At 38.5% G+C, this 20,601-nt stretch overlaps 1 protein-coding gene across 1 annotated transcript; it reads right to left on the bottom strand.

The window, feature by feature from the left end:
• Positions 1-11,543: 11,543 nt before the first annotated feature.
• LOC131706867 (uncharacterized) lies at positions 11,544-20,481 on the bottom strand. The gene is made up of 12 exons (XM_059008755.1): positions 20,153-20,481; positions 18,043-18,175; positions 16,882-17,296; positions 16,429-16,491; positions 16,123-16,205; positions 15,799-15,921; positions 15,433-15,523; positions 13,315-13,445; positions 12,953-13,002; positions 12,350-12,386; positions 12,000-12,054; positions 11,544-11,786 (listed from the first exon to the last, which is right to left on the bottom strand). Exons 1-11 carry the CDS (start codon positions 20,407-20,409, stop codon positions 12,016-12,018), a joined length of 1,422 nt encoding a protein of 473 aa, XP_058864738.1. The 5' UTR covers positions 20,410-20,481; the 3' UTR covers positions 11,544-11,786; positions 12,000-12,015.
• Between the last annotated feature and the right edge of the window lie 120 nt (positions 20,482-20,601).

Here is a 20,601-nt window from a genome sequence, read left to right as displayed (position 1 = left end):
CGATGTTAACAACATTTTTGGGGTTAAAAAACGACGAGCCACATTGACCAAGCTTTGTGCTATAGCAGTAGGAGCAGAAAACAATTTGGGGAACTTGTTAATAAAAGTTAGCAGCCTGCTAAAAGCTTCTGCTGTTTTTGTTGCAACGTTTATTTTACAATAGGGATACTTTTAGGACTAAGATTCTTACTTGCATGCATTAATGTTGTAAAACTGATTTCTGGACTACCTACATTGCTACTGACAATTTAGATTACATTTATTAACACTGATGTTCTTGTTTAAAAAAAAAAAAAAAAACAGAATGCATTACTAGGAGCTGTCATGTTTTACTAGGCATCTCTAACAGAGCTCTTCTGCTCCTGTAGCTGGGGGAACCAGCTTGACTCTTTGTGTACAGAAATGATCTGCTTCCTTGAGGTGACTCTTACCTGTTCTCTGACCTCCAAAGGACCTAAACAGAGGGCTGTCCTGCAATCTTTCGGCACATCTTTTGGCTTTTAATTCCCCCCCCCCCCCCCCTCTGCCTCTCTCTCGCTCTCAAAACAGATTCTACCTTAATCTTGTGCCTTATCTACCAACCCAGGCTAAACTCCCAATCAGTGTTTTCATTGCAACAGACCGTTTTATAGAAGAATTGGGCCAGCTTGGGTTTCAGACCCCCTTTTTCCGCAACCCATCAGAAAAAGATATTTAGGCATATAATTACAAAAGCAAACAAGATAAAAGGAAGACACACTGGGACATCAAACCAGGGGTCTGCACTGACCTACAATTTGTTTTTTGAAAGTTTGTTTTTTAAGCAAAGAGAAACAAATTATATTTAAGGATTTTTTTTTTACACAGAGAGCCACATACCAAAACCTTATAAGAAAAATGACTTTCATTGGTAAATGCAAAGCAGAAGAAAGAAATCCAGTGATGGTGCTTATTTTAACAATGGCGTATTTATATCAGACACTGATTAGACCAATTCAATACAAATATCAGAAACTATTATTACAATAGACAGGCACATGGAGAGTGGAAACTGTGTGTTTGCACATAATGTAGGTTTACATGTATTATATTTACAGAAAAATCTGTTTAGAAATTTACTACACCAAAACTATCACAAATGATGCGATGATTTTTTTTCTTCCTAGATTGATATATTAAAAGGTTATAAGAAATATTAGCATCTTTCAAATTCAAGTTAGTTTTGGTTTGCATACGAAGTAGCGGAAATGTATTAATTTTTTTGTGTGATTTCTGAGGAGTCAAAAGCTTACAATTGTGTTCACGATCGCACACAGAGTAATGGATGTAATTGGCTTGCCTTTGATGGTGCGGGAAGGTCAGAGGGGTCAGGGATGGAGGGCAGAGTAACTAGACACCTCCAGAGACAGCACTTAAACACTTAAGCAAATAAAGTCCAGCTCCTGTTTCCACTCACCTGCACACACTGACTGTCACCAGGTTCCAAAGCAGGTCATTACAGCAGCCATCTCCTTTGTCACGCCAAAGACATTTAACTAGATTGAGGGGGGGAGAAGAAAATGTCACTAGCTTTCATAATTGTTTCAATGCCTTTTATCTTATTACTTCACAAATAAGGGATTGTTCTAGTTACATTTTTCGCATACATCTTAGACGTTTTGTACATTACTCCTATGAAATCCAGTTGGATTTGCTTGTAGAATGAAATAAGCCATGCTGGTTCATATAGAGAAATCCTGCAAAGCACTGACACTGAATTCGATGAATTTTCTTTTGGTATTTCTAAATTGACCTTTCGTATGAAGTGTGGAATTCGCATGGCATTTGAGGTAAGTTTTACATTTGTTTTACGTTCTTGGATCACTCATGTTTCTTATTTACATCAATGACTTAGATCAGGGGATAATTAGCAAACTTGTCAAATTTTCAGATGACACAAAGCTTGGGGGAGTAGCAGACCTGCTTACAGCTACCCTGGAAATCCAAACAGATTTGAATCACATACAGAACTGGGCAGAAACGTGGCAAATTAAATTCAAATGTCAACAAATGTAAAGTGTTACATACCGGTAACAAAAATGTAAGATCCAAATACCACATTTGGGGATAGATCTAGAACAGTCTCACCAAGAGCAAGACCTTGGTGTGGTAATAGACTCATTGCTGTCACCAACCACACAGTGCGGGGAAGCCATCAAAAAGGCAAACAGAATGCTTGGGTATAGAACCAAAAGCGTAGGGTACAAATCCAAGGAGGTTATGATGAGGTTGTATAATGCACTGGTGAGACTGTACTGAGAATACTGTGTCCAGTTCTGGTCACCACAGCACCTAAGGGACATTGTGGCCTTGGAGAGAGTCCAAAAAACAGCAACCAGACTAATTACAGGACACACAGGACGGAGCTACAAAGAAATGCTGAAACAGAAGTTATTTAGCCTGGAACAAAGAAGATTGAGGGAGGACATGATTGAAGTCTTTAAAATCTTAAAAGAAGTTGACATAGTTAACCCAAACCAATACCAAAGGACACAGTTGAAAATGAAGTGGAGATAGACTGAAGGGAAGGAGACACTTCTTCACACAGAGAGTGGTATGGAATGGGCTATTTAGTTTTTTCGGAGACAGAAACACTTGGGATCCTTTAAGACTCAACTTGACAAAGTTCCAAGATCAATCGGCTACTACGAACCGGACAAGCTTAGATGGACAGAATGGCCTCCTCTCGTTGGTAAATTTTCTTATGTTTTTATTCAGTTAATTTATTAGCTTTACATCTTACATCAAAGCACTTATGATTTAAAATAACGTTCCCAAAATGTATCTCATCTACCACCTGTTATATGACTAAGAGGTTGATTTAATTAATATAAACCCTTTAGGATAACCATGGCTTGATTAATATTTTTTTTTACGGTATCAGGGAATCCCCGACTTATTTTTAATGGTAATCCTGGCAAACAAGAATATGTGTTTTGAGCTACAAATCTAGCTGCGGTTTAACAAATCAACCAATCATGAACGGCTGTTGTTAAAGCTTGTAGCTGTTTCTTAAAGAGTACTTGATAAAATGGAGTGAGGTCACCAATCAGACAGTAAATGAGACATTCTTAGCTGCAGTCCAAGGCCGTTGGTGCGCGTGGCTGTGTGTGGAGGGGGAGCCCATTGCAGATAGTTACTGTAAGCTGCGGTTGGTTGTTTTTGCAAAACTGGTGCAGCTGTGTCTGTGCAGGAGTTTGCCTCAAGCAAAGATAAGTGTATTCTGATCAGGGGTCTGTTGTGTAAAAAAAACGAAACCTACTTTTATTTTCTGTCTGCTGTCTTACAGGTAATTGGCCAGTCGCTTATTTTTCTGGCTTCTCTCTTTTAGGAAAATGCAATCTTTACTTGTAATAATAATAACCAACGACTGTCTTGTACTCAGTCAGAGCAAGCCATAATATTCGTCTAATAAAATATACCATGAAGGTTTACCACGGTGAAAACTTAGTAAAGTGTAGGGGAGCATAGTGATGAGTAAGGTATAGCGTTGTAAAAAAATACGGTCAAACAAAGTATATTAAATGTGTATTATAAGGATATAATAAACATTTATAAGCATATGTTAATAAACATTTATAAGCATATGTGCAAGTACATATCCGAGACCAGGAAACTAAGTTCATCTGTGCTACCAGAAGCTGACTCCAGCCCATGCTGCCCAAGTTAATGCTAGTAAAGTAACCCATTACACCACCCAGCATCCCTGATTTGATTTTGGACATATCAAAGTTGCATATCCAATCTGCAAAGACTCAGAAGTTTTCACACCTAGTTTTGTACAGTTTAATAAGACTATTCCTAATAGCTGGGGTGAAATAGTTCATTCCAGAGAGAAAGGGCTAATTATTAAAAGTCATTTTGGATACACTAACAGGTACATTAACCACACTGCTTACACTTTTGTTACATTATTTACAATATGATCGGGACAATAACATGTTAATGTATGGAGTTCCAACCTCACAATCACAGAACTGTCGGCTAAAGGAACTATCAGTGGATAGTAACCACAGTCTAACTACATGTTGTTAGTGTATCTGTATTTTGAAGTGTATCCTAAATACAGTAAATATTAAATTTAGTTTGAAATATCATAAACATTCTGCTAGGAGACTGTCGGCTGTGCAAGGTTCTAACTAACATTGCAACTTTACTGAAACACCCTCTCCCTCCTCTTCCCATATCTGTCAGATGGCAGTTCAGCTTAAGTTGAGGGGTCCACAGCAGGGATAAACACAGGCTGTCTATCACAGTGCTTTGCCAAGCCCTTGGTGGTCACTGTCACATTCCTATTAAAACAGCAGCCGTGTTAATGGACGCAGGCAGGGCAATCACAAGAAGAGGGGTCCAGGGATCCTCTCATCTACATAAACCAACACAGGCTCCCCCAGACCCCGGATAAACTGGAGCTTTAGATGAACTGTAATCCAGTGGGCAGTATATATGAACTGAATAGGGAGCCATTTGGAATCCCAGTGCAACATCATTAAGCCTTTGTGAGCATATGAGAGCTATTCTGAAAAATATTCCAGATCACAAGAGGCTTCCCAGAACCCAACTGAAAGCAAAGCCCATCTATACTGGACCATCCTCTATAGTCGTGTAACTGACCCTACTTTCTTTGTGATTGTTGGACAATTTAGTATAGTGGAGCTAGAGTACACTGTTATTACACATGCTGACGATATCAATGGTATACTGTAAAGATATTATTGGGATACGTTTTTAATTACATGAAAAGATTTCAAAGTTTACTAAAATACATCCAAAGAACGCATTACATCTGCATCTGAAACCTTCCATGGACATGGTACATTTGTTACACTGATGAGTCATCAATATCAGACGAGTGGTCAATTTCCAATAATTAGTTTGAGGGAGAAATGTACTTCTCCAAAGATTTCATATAGATTTCTGTGACAGTTTTTGCACGGCTTATCCAGTAACACTAAAATAAACTTTCTTTTATTATTGCTATATTTACTACCATGGAGTGTCTTTATAAGACACTCAGTAGTAGGGTTGCCACCTGGCCCCTTAATTCCGGAACCCTTTGGGACGGGACAGGGTTTTTAAGTTGCCCTTAAACTGAAAGCAATAAACACTTGAATTGAGCGCAAAACACTCGCTTCATACATACTGCTTCTTAATTATCCAAATCATTGTGATAATACAAATCTTACAAAATAAAAAAGCCTCTTTAATAAACATGTGTGTGGGTTTATTCAAGATATGTTTTTTTGTTTTGTAAAATTAGCATTTCTGTTATCAATATTTAAAAGTTGTTATTTATATCCTGGTAATTAGGAATATATAGCCCATAATTTACACTCTCCCAATTCAATAATAACACTGATCATGTGTACACGCTGTCAGTATTAATGGTTTGAGTAGGAGAAACTATGAAGAAACTTTAAAATATATATTTTTAAAACTATTAATAAAATAAATAAATATTGATGATTATTATTATTTATTTCTTAGCAGACACCCTTACCCAGGGCAACTTACAATTGTTACAAGATATGACATTATTTTTACATACAATTACCCATTTATACAGTTGGGTTTTTACTGGAGCAATCTAGGTAAAGTATCCCCCCATCTGGGATTGAACCCAGGACCCTCCGGTCAAGAGTCCAGAGCCCTAACCACTCTCTGTATGTCACTGCTGATGGTAGTTATTTATGTATTTAATTTGTTAAAAGCTATTATTGTATTGTCATGCTGCCTCGAGATAATTAATCAACAGAATCAATTTAGCAAATTATAGCACTCAATTCAAGTGTTGATTTCCTTCAGTTTATAAGCAACTTCAAAACCCTGTCCTGTCCCCATTATGGGGCCAGGTGGCAACCCTAGTAGTAGTATATATAATGATGGATTAACTATCTTAAACATTCATTTCCTTAAAATGGTCCATTAAGAATACTTGCCTTTTCTATATTCTTTTGAGGAGGCGGGGGTGGTAATCTTTGTTCATTCCCTTATGTTAAGAAGTCGTGTTTCCCACTATAGATAGTCAGATTCCCCCAAATGATGTTTTTTTAACAACCAAAATTACAAGAGAGCAGAGAAAAGGTAAATGTGAACACTATAGTTGTACATGATTAATATTTGGTAACTCAGTATGAATATAATGTATTTGTTATTTTTTTTATTTCAAAATAAAGTATAATAATAGTTTATAAATGTTGGCCAGTTACGTAACAGGAACTTTTCCATGGATTTATTTCTTGAGCGACATCCTAGTTGCTTTTTAAAATTTTCTTCTGGGCTAAATATCTTATAACCAAATGAAACAAAAACTATGATAAAGTGATTTTTTTAAATGCAGTTTTTATTATGCGTGTTCTCATTAAACAATTGCAAACAGAAATCATAGTTTTGGTAATTTGTTACATTTTTTTAAATAGTTATAGCGATAAAATGTAATCCAAGCATAAGTGTTTATTTATTATTTTAAGTGAATAATAATAATAATAATAATAATAATAATAGTGTTTACATATTACCTTCATATCAAAGACAGAACAGCTATTAAGGGTAGTTTTAACCCATGATAATGTTTTTCTTTAAGCAAATAAATAAGCAAACAAATAACAAAACAGCAAAGAACCCCTGCAAGGCTCTTTTTTAAAACTCTTCCAGCGGACACTTTGTTATTCTCCAATACACACTGCAAATCCACAAGACACCTGTACTGTGAAAGGAAGGTGACAATTAAGTCCAGTTTAAGGCATTCGACATAACTAACCACCCAGTGGTCATCCACGGAGAGACACTCCTCCCCCAATCTGTCTCACTCTGTGAGCAAAAGTGTAAATCTGAATAGGAAACAACAGGGCCTATTCAAAGCCCTGTTAAAAACAATGAGCTCCTAGTGGCATGGTTTTGATGCCTGGCTAATTGTTTGCTGGTATTTAACACAGGTTTGGGCAGTGTGAGGTGGCTATGCAGCTGTGAGTAGCCTGAGGGAATACAGCTGCAGACAATAACTAGCTTTGCTGTGCATTCAGGTGCTACAATGTAGGTACACTCAAGAGGATTATTAATTCTACAGGCACTTTCAAACTGAGGGCTGGACCAGCCTTTTCTCATTGAAAGGTGCTTGATGAAAACAGTTTCAGGTATTCCCAGACTGGCGACAAAGGAAAGGGCAATTTCCTAAATTATAACTTTGAAAACCACAGAATTAGACGTTGGCTGGCTGGTTGGCTTTTACTTTTGTCCCCAAAGTAACTTGATCTTTTTCACCCGGCTCACCGGCCTTTGTTTCTTGCACACTATAATTTAGTATTATCTTTTTTTTTTTTTTTTTTTTAAATCAACCAACTTAAAATTGTGCAATCTTTCCATTATCCAGTGTGCTGTACCTATACCAACACATAATGATATATTTAAAAAAAAAAAAAAAACACAAAATTACGGCGCACCCTACTTTTTATTTGTCAATACTTGTTGGTCTCTACGTACTTTGCACGGATAATCAATAATGTTAGTCTGCTGAGATTTCTATATTTTCCAAAATGTTATTCAAAAACGGCAATACGGTGGCACTACAGTAGGTATGCATTAGTCCAGCATTAAGTGGCAATGCTGCCATTGAAAAGCAATAGCAGTTGGACCAGTGGAATGGTCCCACAGTGGCGGTATACTGCATTTCATTTTTTGACTTGCCAGTGGTGTTCTAATAATGAACCATTGCACTCCGATGATGCCTTGAAGTGCTGTGGTATTGTATCAGGACTGATGTACTGCCTTTGCGTTGGAAACGCTTTGGGCTGCTGATGTTTCGGAGAGTGTTTTTTTAGGGTAATACACTGGGTATTATATTTGGATACCAATTTTAGTTATTGTAGTATTCTCAAACACATATGCGGGATTGACCCCTGTTTCTCTTCTCAAGCTTTTGTCTTGCTTGAAGGTGTGCAAACCGATCCTTTAAATAAAGGTACGTACTCTTGTTAGCGTTTATAATGGTCCCGCTTATCCTGCAGTTATGTGAATATTTTAAAATGCAACACTATATATAAACTGTTGCATTCTGCTACCTTTGGTTTTGTTCTGAGTGTAGCTGAACTGCTGGAGTTTGAACATGATGAAAGGATTAGGTGCCAAAAAGCATCTTTTCTATAGCGTTTGTATCTGCATGTTGCAAACTGAAGCATACAACCAAAGAACTACAAAAATTCTACTACAGCAGAAAAAGGGGGGACCAGTGATACTACAGCTGATACCAATAAGAACATGGATTTTAAAACCTTGGTTTGGCATTCCTTTAAGTGGTTAATAAAATATTTTGAGGAGCAAAGAGTTCACATCAAAGGCTGAACAGCCAGAGTGTAACAGTGGTGAAGCACAGACAAATGTACGTGCTGTAAAATTTAACAAGGTGTGAATGCCCTCCAATTGCCCTGTCTCTGCAGGGCACAGGCTGTTCAACTTATCAACAGGGGCACACTGAAAGGGACAGGGCGCCAAACCTGGGAGGTTTTGAGACCGTTTCGAAACTCTTTTCATGTTTTGAAAGGAAACATCAGGTGCTTGCATTGAACACTCCTGCTTTATTATCCACTTTATTTTATGATCTATATTTTTAACCCCTTAACCTCCAGCCATTTGTGCCATAGCCGACGGCCAACACAACTGTTATCAACACAAAAGTATCCTGCGTCTGCCTTCTGTGCATCGACTTTGAATAGAAAAAAAAAAAAAGAACTCGCCTCTTGCTGATCCTCTGTTTTCCAGACTTTCAATTTGACTCTGCGAGGTCGTTTCCTGAGTTACAGAGAATTACACTCCACCTGTGCCTTGCACTGGTGTATCGTACTGCACATAGGGGGGTCATGATGTTATATGCAACACAGGAGGTGAAGTCATTACAGCAGAGTAAATGGGCTTCGTCCGAGTCAAAGCAAGAAACAGAAGAAAAGACAGCAGTCATGAGATTGCTAGGTGAACGAGTGTTAACAAATTATTTTTAAAGCCTTGGCTGTTACACATTAAATGACTGCACGAGTGTGTTGGAAGGTTCTGGTGTGCACAGTTCTAAAGATTAAAAAGGAGAGCACTAATAGACTAGCTTAACCACATTTCAGAATCAATGTTCTTACTGTGTTCTCCTCCCACAGACCTTCACCTATAATCCTGGGAGGACGGGAACCCAACCTCGATGAATCTGTCACGGGTAGCACAAGCCAACAGTGTAATACAGGCAAGATTGCAGACTACTTTATGCAAACGACTCAACTGGGAGTCTTGACAATGGATCATTCATCCGGAACTTCAAGCACTTAATTGCAAGATTAGTGCTAAAAAATAAATAACATAAAACAATACAATTAGACCATATGTTATATTTGTTTTATTACCAAGTTTTTTTTTATTTTTTATGTCTACTGAAAATATATTGTAAGAAGTCATTTCAACTTATCGAAGAATCTGTTTCCCCGGAGATGCAGAGCTGGGATGTGCACAACATCTCAATGTGTCCCTGGCAGCTATGGCAGATGGGCACTACTCTACCAGTGGCTCATGCTATTGCCCATTACACCCTTGTGATGTGTACATTCATTACTGGTGATGTGCTTATATATGAAACACCAATACATAAAGAAAAGTGTTCTATCCACAAAGCTTTAACTTACAAGTTTTTTTTTTTTTTTTTTTTTTTGTAATAGTTAAATAATTTTGGATGTTTATGAAATTATACTAACTAGACCATGAACTTTAACTAACTTGGTTTCTGTCTTGCTTATCAAATTTTAATTAATTATTCCATCAAAACAACATTGTATATAGGGCCCAATATTGGGTGCATGAAAAAAAAAGAAAAAGTCTGGAAAACTAAAATCTACAACAGGGTCTTGCATGAAAGAGCTGACAACGCTTTAATTTCTGGTTTGTTCCTGTAGTGCCAAAAGTACGCATTTGGTTACTTACTGGAGAATTACAAAATTGTTTGCAAAAGCAGCAAGGGCTAATTTAATACAGCATTTTCTTAACTCCACTGTGAGCTTTGCACACCAACAGCAGATTAGTAACAGATCCTGTCCACATAGGGCTTGCTTTAAAAATCATGCATGCCACCTCCTCCAGCACTGCGATATGAAGAGATCGAGTTCTGGCAGGCTGCAGTTTTATCTGGGTCTGTCACGAGCCCCAGTCGAATGGGATTTGATTTCAGTCTGCTGTTGATGGAAACAAACTGGACTGATTTCAAACTGCAAATAGAAGCATATCAATTTCACACAAATACGCACATTTAGAAGGCGTGCTCTTTGTGACGCACAGAACTTTCGGCATCACTACCTGTTTAATACATACAATTTAATATTTTGGTTCGCACGTCAAGTAACCACAAAACACTCACTAACTCTGTGCTGTCTCCTCAGTAAAAGATAAACCCTTGTCTGCTAGGCCCCTGGTGTTAGCACCAGCTTGCTGTGGACATTATTTTCTTAACCCTGAAAAATGTTAACAGGGTAGACTGCGTCTTTATGGGGATTTTCCGTGAGTGTCCCTAGACGCCTGTCACTGTCAGACTGTGGCCTGTCATCAGCCCGCAGCTCCCCTTTAAACAAGCCCCATTCGGTGCCACCATGAACGCCCAGCAGGCCCACTGTTCTTCTGATAACAGGTATGAGCGAGAAGGGGGGGGGAACGGGTTTAGGGACCACCCTCTCGGCTTCATTCCACACCCCACAGGGGACTTGTTTTTGTCCCAGGCCACACAGGAGCAGAATAGAAAAAGACTAAAACCAGATAAGACAGACAAGTTAAGATACTACACATAGAATGTGAGTGACTGCTGAAATTGTCTGGGGCTTGCCAAGATCAAGGCTCTGGTTCAGGAAGGACTGATGTCTACACTAGGCAAACTGGCATGGTGAATAGAGGCATAACTTTAAATCAGTTAAAAACTCACCTTTGGAGATTTCAGAATTAAGGCAACTTTAGCAACATAAAATATCAGTGATATGATGCAACATATCACTAATAAAAAGGTATTTATCATACAGAAATGGCTACGTAGCTACATTAAGAGTTATACACATACTATATGGGGCTGCAAGATGCCAGCTTGTGTTATGCAGAACACTGTATATCCTATATGGTGAGCAACTTAAACAGGAGTACATTTGCAACCCTCCTCAAATGTTATATAAGACGACATAAGAATAAAATTTTCCAATTTTCACAGAAGTAGAAGCAATGTTACAACAGCCAAGTAAGACAAGGATAAAACTGTATTGCTTTGACTTAATTGTCACCCCATTAAATCATTAACAACTCCACCAGTGCCCTCTGCAGTGCCAAGATGGAACATCAGGGAAAGTTAAATGAAACACAGTAAACTTTGTATCGTCAGCAGAAAACAGACACAGTCATGTTACTACAAACTCAATATCGTTAACGGCACAATATAATTTGAAGAGATGTATGTTCAGTTCCAGTAAGACATGCATGTTTGTGGAATTCCAGATGCAGTTTGTAATTAAGAGAAAACAAACACCCCATTTAACAAGATGATACTTTTATTACTCTTTTTTTTTGGTTAACAACTTAACACATGGAAAACATGCTCAGCAAAAGAGCTGTACAATACTATTAAATGGAATTAGAATTACTGGATAGCAAGACTAGAAAACAATTGAAACATACAAAAGTCAGCCGGGGGGGGGGGGGGGGGGGCTCACTGTAGAATAATTTACAGAACAACAAGTTATGTTCCTGGTCATCTTCCATGCAATTTGCAGTACCTATTTCATAAGAAAAGGAAAGATATGTTTATAAAAATCTATAGAATGACACTGTAAATGTAAATAATGTATACCGTTGTATGTAGTTATGTGGTTGACAGTGCCAATAAAAAAGTACTAGATCTACCTTGCTTGACAGGTCTGAAAACTATTTTTAATGCGTGTGTTTCCCGTGCCAATAGCATGCTGCTGTTGCAAGAGACAGACGAGTACCTGAAAGACTCAGCAACTACTTCTTCACAGCTGGTTTCCTTCCTCTTCCTTTGCCCTAAAACATTCAAAAATAAGTTATCTTCTGCGATACACAAGAGACACAGCAAGGCTTATTACAGCCAATGCAAACTGAGGCACGGAGGCCTTTACAATTGGTATTCAAGTATAAAGCAAGGTTTTTAAAAAAAAAAAAAAAAAAAAAAAAACAGCTTATTGTGCTAGGATATGGTTTACGTAGACAGAGAGTTCAATCAGGTCAGGTGCATCAGATGCATCAAAAGACTAATTGTTAAACTGTGCAAAGATTCATATTCTCTATAGATCAGTAACGTACAGATTGCTGGTCTTACCTTTTTAGGTGGGCTTTCTTCGTCCTCCGAAACCATTCTTCATTATGCAAAGAACAATTCAATGTGTCAAGCCAGTGGGAACCATAAAATATACGTTGATCATAGCACATGTACAAACTCCTACATTTAGCTTGATTAAAATATTTCAACAATCAAGCCTACATGTGCATACTTACACACACACACACACACACACTACACTGCCCAAAAGTATACAAGACACAATGTTAAAATATCTGCAAAAATTATTTGATAGATGGAGGTGGTCCCTTCTAAAAACTCGGTATCTCCTTTGCCATTAGGCTGCTGAACTTGAACTAATTAAACCTATGACCAGCTCTGACCTAAACTTACCTCTGATTTTGTGAGATCATATCTGGGATTGATAAATCTATTTCTCCTAGATACACACATGCTTTGTGGTAGTATCCCAGAATCAAAAGGCAAAGCTTTATTTATAATGAATTACAGTGCTGGAGTAAGCTTTATTAAATCTCCTCCCTCATGCAAATACAATACTTGTACCAATACAAAACATGTAAAATCCAAACACGTGTTAACATTGGGTCTGATGAAGACAGTCCCTCCCCAACAAATACTTACTCCTCTTCCTCCTCATCATCTTCCTCCTCCTTCTCATCAGTCTTCTTTCTCTGAGGGGGGGACGGGGGACGGGGGACGGACAATGTCCAGACAAATGACATTTATGTGAATAAATGAAGCCCTACAGGATTTACCACTTGATTAGATTAATTCGAGCAAAATAAGTATTAAATCTTCAAATCCGATGAATAAATAACATGAGACATGCTAATAAGCGTTTGTGAACTTTGTGGGACCACACAGTTGTAACTTGGGGTGGGGGAGGAGATATAGGGAGAGATGACATCACAAAGTGACAAAATCCCAGGGTTCAAAAACTCTACAGCTGCATAAACAGCTTTTGCAAAGGAATTCATTCAGACCTTGGCTGGTGCAGATTTTTTATTGGAAGCTGCCCTCTTTACTGGTTTGGGAGGACTTTCCTCAATTTCCTCTTCCTCTACTTCATCCTCCTCTTCACCATCCTCTTCATCAAAGGATAAATCTTCCTCCACTGCAAACGCAAGTTCAAATGCATTAAAATACTGCACCACACACAAAACACGACAATGTACTGTGATGAAACTAACAATTCTCTCAAGGACAAGTGGAGAACCATCCACCATATTCTAAAGCAAAACACAATGTACACTGTAAAATATCAAGATCCTGGACTTGGAAACAAAAAATAAAACCCCACATATTAAAAGGAGGGACAGGATGCGGAGGTACAGGATACGGTGATGGAAATGTGCAAATACCTGATAGGCTATGAGCTGGTTGGTTTACATACACACCAATATATATAATGGACTGGAGAGGAGGACTATAGTGGAAAATTACTGACCCAACGGAAGGCTTGTTACCGACAGGGGGCGAAAATGCCCAAAGCTGCAGTATTTATTTAATATGTCAGTCAAAATAATGAGAGGCGCAAGGTTGAATAGGAAATATGACCAAATACTGTAAAGCTGCAAACATTTTTGGCACGAATATTAGTGCTGTACATATAAGTAATATACCACTACTACCAGAGCAACAGGTAGCCAACATTTCTGGAGCAAAATAGGTTTTATTGTTGTGATTCAAATATTTTGGTTGCAAATATTTAAGGCTTTACAGTATTTTGTTTAAATATAGCCGACACAGCATAATTAAATAATACATAAATAACAGAAAATGATTTTGAAGTTCATAACGCACGTTTTTTTCTTTTGTGGTATGTTTTGTAAATAATTTTCCATTCAGCAGCTTTTCTTTCAGCCATTTTATCTTGTTGTTTAGGAGTGGAGGTACAGGGCATTCCTTTGAAAAGGGACGGGACTGACAGTGATGTGAACCAATCACACGACAGACATAAGAAAGTTTACAAACAGGAGGAGGCCTTTCGGCCCATCTTGCTCGTTTGGTTGTTAGTAGCTTATTGTCCCAGAATCTCATCAAGCAGCTTCTTGAAGGATCCCAGGGTGTCGGCTTCAACAACATTACTGGGGAATTGGTTCCAGACCCTCACAATTCTCTGTGTAAAAAAGTGCCTCCTACAGATACTATTTAATAAAATCTATTTTTGCTCCTATGGTGAGGTTAACCAATTACAGGCCAGAATTTCCAAGCACCAATTAATTATATATATATATATATATATATATATATATATGTATATATTACTGGGACGAGCGCAGGAATTTCACTTTCGGATATTCCCTCAATTTAAAAATATTGGTTTGGATATTCATTAGTTTTTCAAAATAAAAAAAGCCATTATATTGCTCAGAACGCAGGCAGAGACAGCGTAGCAGCAGGGGCAGGGGGGCGTGGCCCGTGTGTGTGTATTTTACAGCAAGACCTTAGACTATGTAACATGTTAGAATAGAACATCCCACAAGTAAATAATAAGTTGTAATGGACTTACTTTACCCCAGTGAATTAACTACAAAACAAAAGGATGCCAAATAGCTATATATGATCTATACAGTCCATATAAAAATCACTACACAACATTTTCAGGTAGTTGGGTACTGTTTAAGCAAGGCATTTCAGAATGACCTGCTTGCCTTTCTGTCCCATGGGATTCTGTCTTGCTCTAAAGCAGCACAATGCATTTTTGTCCCAGATGGCTTTCCACAGAGATCACTATGAGTGCATGCACATAACCTAGTTTGTTTACTTTTTGCTGTCTAAAACTTTTAAATATAGGCTCAAGAGCTGCTGTGTTGATTAAATTAAAATATAAATAAATAAATAAATAATATATATATATATATATAATTTTAATCTGAGCTCTTTTTCATTTGCCATTTTTTAAAACTGTTGCGTAAATTCTGAGGCAGTAAAAATACAAACATTTGACTTCTGTATCCAAATGTGTCAAAAAAATATTCGTTCGAATATTTGGACACTTGTCCCAGCACTAATATATAAATATATATCCCAACTCAAAACACAAATAAATAAAACACAAACTTTCTATAAGAGAGATATCAAATTCCAAACACACTTACAGATATGTTGTCCACTGATATAGACCGGGCCCGAACCTGCTTTAAGTCTAAATGTAACCTGAGGGGGGAGTTCAATTCCTGATATAGTCACCTGCAAAAAACAAACAGAGAGAGAGAGAGAGAGAGAGAGAGAGAGAGAGAGAGAGAGAGAGAGAGAGAGAGAGAGAGAGAGAGAGAGAGAGAGAGAGAGAGAGAGAGAGAGAGAGAGAGAGAGAGAGAGAGAGAGAGAGAGAGAGAGAGAGAGAGAGAGAGAGAGAGAGAGAGAGAGAGAGAGAGAGAGAGAGAGAGAGAGATCATTAAAAGACAGTTTAATAAAACTAAGGGTAACTGACAGGGACAGAGCTGCACATGTTTAACACGCCTTACCGTTGGCATTACCGAACTCTTCAATGTTGCAAGGGGGACTGGCTTCGCATCCGCACCCTCTCCCTCGTCTGGCACGATTTCTACAACATTGAATTCGTCTTTGGCTTCTGCGCCTAAGCAGATCTGTAGCGAAAGAACAGAGTTGTGTGTCGTAGCTTAAACACGTTACGCTACATTAAAATAAAATACGTTTACAAGTTTCGTGGGTATTTGGCCTACAGACGTACTCTTTGCAAAAACCGTCACAGATTATGTTGTGGTAAAATAATAAATTATATATATATATATATATATATATATATATATATATAATTTAAACCATACCGTCCTCAAAGCCAGTTGGTGTTGATATTTTGTATCATCGGATACAAAGGTAGCCGTCTTGTTTTTTTCATTCAATTCGCACCCTATGGAATTGAGAATATTGTTGATATACCACACACACACACACACGCTACAAAATTGTGAAAACAACCGACAAAAAAGTTAACTCCCAAAGTTGTGTTTGAACACAGCGACCTTACAATTACTTTGCTAAAATATTTGTTTGCGCCGCCACACCAAAAAAAAACAAAACAAACACATTGCATGTCCAACTCCAAGCTTATTCAACAATTCCTATCCGCCTACCCCATATCAGAGAAAGAGGTTTTTCAATTTTGCTGGTGTTTGACGTCATTATCCTCGAGGTAACTGCAATGCAAAACAAAACGATGTTTAAAAAACACAGCGTGCGATTTACTGTTCCATTAATAAATAACTCAGTGTAACAATGCAACTGAACAATTAACATGTGGGTTTAAACGGAGGGAAAACAACCTGAATAAATGCAGACGTTGTATCAGAACTTGGCAAACACAAACGTGTTCCTTACACTGCAGCTGGCAAGAAAAAAACACACGTTGACGCTAATTGGGGGTCAGTCTAATTAGCCCAGAATCGGCGGGAAACTTTTTTTTTTTTTTAGTGACTTATGCAAAAAAGAATTGCGGTGTGTCTCTATAATCTGCTATAATACGTGTTACAGATTTAAATAAATAAATAAATGTATTGCATACTTTACAATAGCTACAGATTGTGTACCTGCATCACGACATTTACACAGTATTTCGGTCTGAGAAGCCTGTGTCTTGAATGTGGGTTTATCAATCGGCTGTTGACATTTGACAAAGTTATTTGCGTCGATGTTAACGCCAGGAAGCGCCGGCACCCAGTGATTCTCCTCTGGGACAGTACAGACAGGCTTGTCCTCATAAGCGTCGCAAGCAAAATCTTCGTCTTTGATAACGCGTCGAACGACATCTTGGTCTGAAATAGACGGGCTCGAAACCACCTTTGTGTCGATGCTACTGAGCTTCAGTTTCAAATTATATATATCCTTGGCTGTGATGCATTTGCCGGTCAGTGAATTCAAGTAATCCTTCACTTTTGCTGGAGAAAGATTGAGTCGCAATAGTTCCTCTGCTTTTTCCTTTTCGGTCTGGCTTAGCCGACGAGACTGCAGACAAAAAAAACAAAAAACAAAAAAAACAAACAGTATTTAAGAAAACCTTTGGGTCGCAGAGAGCATACATTGTTGACACGTTTGTTTACGTCCTCCAAGGTCGTTTTTAACCCATGGGTGTCCAAAGTTGGTTCTTCCATCACTCCTGGTCTTTGTTCCAACCTGGTATAGTGTTAGAAAGTGGTACATCGTCAGAATGTGGTACGGGTACCAAAACTTGACCCGTGTAATGTCAGAAAGCAGTACATTGTCAAATTGAAAGTGGTGCGCTGTCAGATTTTGGTACAGGTACAATCAATTGCGATCTGATGGGTGTTTTCCTGTTGTCAAACAGAGGTACATTAACCATTGCACAAGATAAATATTTGCATACTGTTTTCATAATGGTGGAAAAATATGATACATTACATTAACAATGATGTAAAAGACTGGAAAAATATGATAAATAAATAAAAAAAAAGATGTAAAAAACCGAAAACAGCATAAGGTACCAAATTTGAGTGGACGCTTCCCTGCTTTCTTAGCGGAAGTTGTTTAGGCATGCACAGTGAGCTGCGTACCACTTTTTACCTTATACCTGAAAATAACACTATACCGGTTCTAAATTGATTAATCGAACCAATTAAACTCCCACCCAGACCCTGAAATAGTTAATTATACAATTTTTACCTGTCAAACCTGGAGTGGAATGACCCTCCAGGGTCGTGATTGGACACCTCTGTTTTAACCATCATGCTTACCTCAGGATACTGGTTGTAAGCATCTGCACTGACGTCATGGTTGTGAGTAAGACAAGATTTGGAGATCACGAAGCAGTCCTTGTGTCTGTCAGCATAGGCCAGCACACGGGCAGGGCAATCCAATTTAAAAGACCTTGAATAAAGCAATTCAAACATGAGGTACACTGTGCAGACACCTGGGGTTAAAGTGCTTCAGCAAACAAAACACTCGAAACCGTACCTGGTGTGCACTTCCATTCGTGGAATCAGTCTCAGCGTGTGCAGGTTTCACACAGACACATTAAGGGTTATATAAACATGCCATATCTAGTGCACTCTTGTGAAAATGGGCTGACCCTGACGTTATTGATTAATGTGTTAAGCAAATTACAGCTATGGCATTTGCTTATTTGCTAAACTAAACTATTGAGCATGGTGTGTGTGTGTCTATTACCTGCAGAGCAACATGGGAGGCACTCTATATGTTGTTCAGTGATGTCCACTGCTCCGCTCACTCCACTGGCTCCAGTTCAAGACTCTTGTACTCGCCTACCGATGCCTTGACCAGACTATACCCAGTTTCCTCCAGACCCCCATCTCTTCCTACACCCCCACCCAAACTCTCCGCTCCGCCTGCACTAGAAGACTGGCTGCACCTCCGCTACGCTCACCCGCCTCCAGAGCCCGCCCCCCGCAGTGGTGGAACGACCTTCCTACGGATGTCAAGACTGCCCAGTCCCGGACCACCTTCCGGAGCCTCCTCAAGACACACCTCTTCAGACAACACCTGTAAAACTCATCTCCAGCACCTGCCTTTAATGCACTTCAACTTGCACTTATCTGCTCCCTAGTTTACTGTATTTAATCCTGTACTTAACCCAATCCGTAGTACCTTGTATTTCACTTGCACTCTTATCTAACCCTGATGTATCTATCAACACTTATCTGCTCTCGAACTGCCCCGATATCAAATCGTACTGTGTTTTGTATTTGCTCTTATTAGGACTGAAGTCACTGTATTTTGTATGTTGCTCTTTTATTATTATTTGTTTATTTAGCAGACGCCTTTATCCAAGGCGACTTACAGAGACTAGGGTGTGTGAACTATGCATCAGCTGCAGAGTCACTTACAACTACGTCTCACCCGAAAGACGGAGCACAAGGAGGTTAAGTGACTTGCTCAGGGTCACACAATGAGTCAGTGGCTGAGGTGGGATTTGAACTGGGGACCTCCTGGTTACAAACCTGTTTCTTTAACCACTGGACCACACAGCCTCATACACTGCTCTTAATTGTACTGCAATTCTTTATGTATTTTTTGTATACAACTGTAAGTCGCCCTGGGTAAGGGCGTCTATAATAATAATAATAATAATAATAATAATAATAATAATAATAATGTTCTAAACATGAATACAAATTATAAGGGGGGGGGGGATACCCGTTGTTGATCTTTTGCTGCCCTCTTGTGGTCATTTGGCAGTGATGCGCCACATTACCATATGCAAATACGGTTTAAAAACATAGATATAGACAAGGCAATCTGGAGATAATTACTACAAATAGTTTAACTTGTGTTTAAGCAACTGTAGTTAAAATACTGTGATCTCAGATTACAATACACCCGATGTGGCTTAAAAAGCCTAGGCTTTTAAAAAATGCGTGTATTGTATGTACTGGTTGGTATTACCTGTAAAATGTTATTATTAGCATGCAACAAAGTTAATTAAAAAGACAATTATACTTTTTTTTTTTTTTTTTTTTTACATTTGTGTTCTGTTTCTTGAGCTATAACATGCCTTGGAATGGGCATTTAAGCAGCAGAAGCAGAATACCTCAGACTAAAACTACCGTTATGAAACGCGAACAGACTGACACAGCGTAAAACTGATCTGAACGGTGTAGGGGTGCAACTTACTGCGACTGCAACATGTCCAACAGCACATGTCAGTTATAAAAAATGATTAATTATGATTCAATGCAAAACTATGGGCGTGCGTGTTTCCCAGAAACGAATGCGCTCACCCGTTGACGAGGCTGCTGCTGTATTTGTAAATCAGTTATATTTAAAACAAAACACACACACGCAAAAAAATCCCCAAAACAAACTAAAAAAAAAAAAAAACCCTACCTTTGATTTGGCCGAACGCCGAGGCCTGGTCTTTTTCTCGCTTGGCCATAGTGTTTGCAGGCAAAAGATACGCTGGTATAAACGAACTTGGGGTGATACGCAATATTCTTCATGGATAACGTCTTATTTCTCGATTCAGCCTTCCTGCTTGAACCAATGACGAATTTCGCATGGGTCTCTGCTTCCAATTGTCTAATTGCGTTTTGAAGCTCGTTAAAATCGCTAAATTGTTGCCCAACTATTAGTATGTTTTCCATTGTGAAAATACTACTGTTGAGATAAGTTTAAAATTAATATCGGTTCTTTCCTCATGCAAAAGTACACACCTTTTATTTTCATTTGAGGTAGACTATCCCGAAGATTGGTAAGTTTCACCGTGCGAATAAGGAAAACAAATGCACATTATTATTGGCACGTCAGATGAATTTTATCGACACGACAGCGAGCCT

The sequence above is a fragment of the Acipenser ruthenus genome, chromosome 37 (assembly GCF_902713425.1).
Source record: "Acipenser ruthenus chromosome 37, fAciRut3.2 maternal haplotype, whole genome shotgun sequence".
NCBI classification, from domain to species: domain Eukaryota; kingdom Metazoa; phylum Chordata; class Actinopteri; order Acipenseriformes; family Acipenseridae; genus Acipenser; species Acipenser ruthenus.
The sequence above is the reverse complement of the archived record's forward strand: the minus strand, read 5'-3'. Positions and strand labels throughout refer to the sequence as shown.

Excerpts from the sequence above, each read along its gene's own strand:
- LOC131706867 (XM_059008755.1), bottom strand. The coding sequence starts at position 20,409 with ATGGAAAACATACTAATAGTTGGGCAACAATTTAGCGATTTTAACGAG. Across the intron at positions 18,176-20,152 it reads GGCGTTCGGCCAAATCAAAG|GTCTTTTAAATTGGATTGCC; the intron begins GTAGGGTTTTTT and ends GCTTTATTCAAG. Across the intron at positions 13,446-15,432 it reads TATCAGTGGACAACATATCT|TGGAGGAAGATTTATCCTTT; the intron begins GTAAGTGTGTTT and ends TTGCGTTTGCAG.